Below are 1,739 nucleotides of genomic sequence, written 5' to 3' on the forward strand. Positions count from 1 at the left end.
AGTAGATAGGATGGATGCTGTCCCACTAGTAGATAGGATGGATGCTGTCGCACCGTTCACTGTAAGGATGTTCATCTTACAGAAAAGGGAAGAGCTGAGAGAGGCGATGGCTCGCTTAGAGCTGCCGAAAGGAGTCGAAGTTGTCGGGTTGGACCCGCTCAATCCCAACCTGGACGACGGTCTGGACCTCCCTCCTCTGGAAGTGCCCAAGGTCAACATCGACGCTCTCATCGAATCCGCTGCCTTCGAAGACGAGTTCTTGCCCGGGTATTGTAGTATTATCTATAAACTTCTAAATATTATTAAGTATTAGTTGATAATGAGTCAACTGAATCATTTGTTTCTCTTTGGCAGCAAAGAAGAAGGCGGGTTCGAAGAGTTAGAAGCTGAAATGAAGACTCATCATGTAAGTGATATTTATCAAAGGCTCTCGCATGTATTTCGCCACAGCACCCTCTATTTATTATATTTTCCATTATTTAATTTGGAGTTTAAAATTGACAAATTTGAAGTAAAGCAATGAATGAATACGTATAAAGAGTCGAATTCAATCGAAACAAAAATAATAAGTTAAAATAAGTGACTAATTTTTTTTAGAATAGTATTGACCAGTGGTTTTGCGTTCTAAGCCTCTCTAGAATAAACTTGTAATAGAGAATTGTTTTTTCTCCTCTTGGGCTCTTGTACGATAACTAGCGATAAAGGCAGTTATATCTTTTGAAAAACAAAATAACTAATGATCAGAGATACATTTTTTTAAAAATAAAACTAAATCTTAACTTTTCTGTTAGGTACTACCTCCTTGTCGCAATAAACCTAATAATTATTTACCACTAAATAAATCGATAGTTGCAGGGAGAAGAGCATCGACCTGTATCTGAAGAAACTGAAGAGAGATTAAGTCAGGAAGTAACTACCGAGCAGTCTGTGAGTTTCGCCTCGAGGCAATAGCAAAGAGCACTCCTTGACTCTTATCAATCAAAAGAAAAAAGTTGAATAAAGAATCGAGTAAATTCTTTATTCACCTTTTTTTTTTTAATTTCGATTTTGTGATAAATTCAATAATTCAATATAAATAAGTAGAATTATAACAATAATGTAAACCGCCCATGAAGGGTTATGGATTCAGAATTTCGTAAGGAAGCACTGTTTTTAGAACTAGGAGATGATTTTATCAAGATGACACTCGACCGCTAGATTGTTCCCCAATCAAGAGTACCCATGAGGGCTAAAGAACTGCCAGGGTTGACTCACAGCTATAGTGTAAGACAAAATAATTATCCGCCACAGCCGAATTCGATCCCAGGTCCTTTGTATTAGTAAAATAAGGAGAATTATATTGTAGTAATATAGTCCGGTTGGCGGGCAATAAAGGTATCAAAATGGTAATAACAATTGACATCTCTGTTCTAATAAGGACTATCTTCCAACAATCTACTTCATACGAACAGCTATCTTCTTCCAAATCTATTTATTGTTAACTAACGTTTCGTCCCACTTTTTAGGATTTCGTCGGGACTGTTAGATTGAAACAGATGTATCAACTATTCCAATCAGCCCCTGAAAAGTGGGGCGAAACGTCGGTTAACAATAAATAGTTTCCTTTTACTATTTTGATACCTTTATTGACCGACATCCGGACTATCTTCCAACAATCTACTTCATCCGAACAGCTATCTTCTTCCAAATCTATTTATTGTTTACTAACGTTTCGTCCCACTTTTTAGGGTTTCGTCGGG

At 37.0% G+C, this 1,739-nt stretch overlaps 1 protein-coding gene across 1 annotated transcript in view; it reads left to right on the forward strand.

Moving 5' to 3' along the window:
* Positions 1-1,739, forward strand: part of LOC106685136 (uncharacterized) — a gene marked incomplete in the record, with an annotated part of 36,990 nt that overhangs the window by 21,800 nt on the left and 13,451 nt on the right. The window contains 3 exon segments of the mRNA XM_067049730.1: positions 83-267; positions 355-406; positions 850-927. Coding sequence (XP_066905831.1) covers positions 83-267; positions 355-406; positions 850-927 — 315 coding nt within the window.

Source organism: Halyomorpha halys, unplaced genomic scaffold, assembly GCF_000696795.3.
Source record: "Halyomorpha halys isolate HHAL.00 unplaced genomic scaffold, Hhal_1.1 Scaffold662.1, whole genome shotgun sequence".
In the NCBI taxonomy this organism is placed as follows: domain Eukaryota; kingdom Metazoa; phylum Arthropoda; class Insecta; order Hemiptera; family Pentatomidae; genus Halyomorpha; species Halyomorpha halys.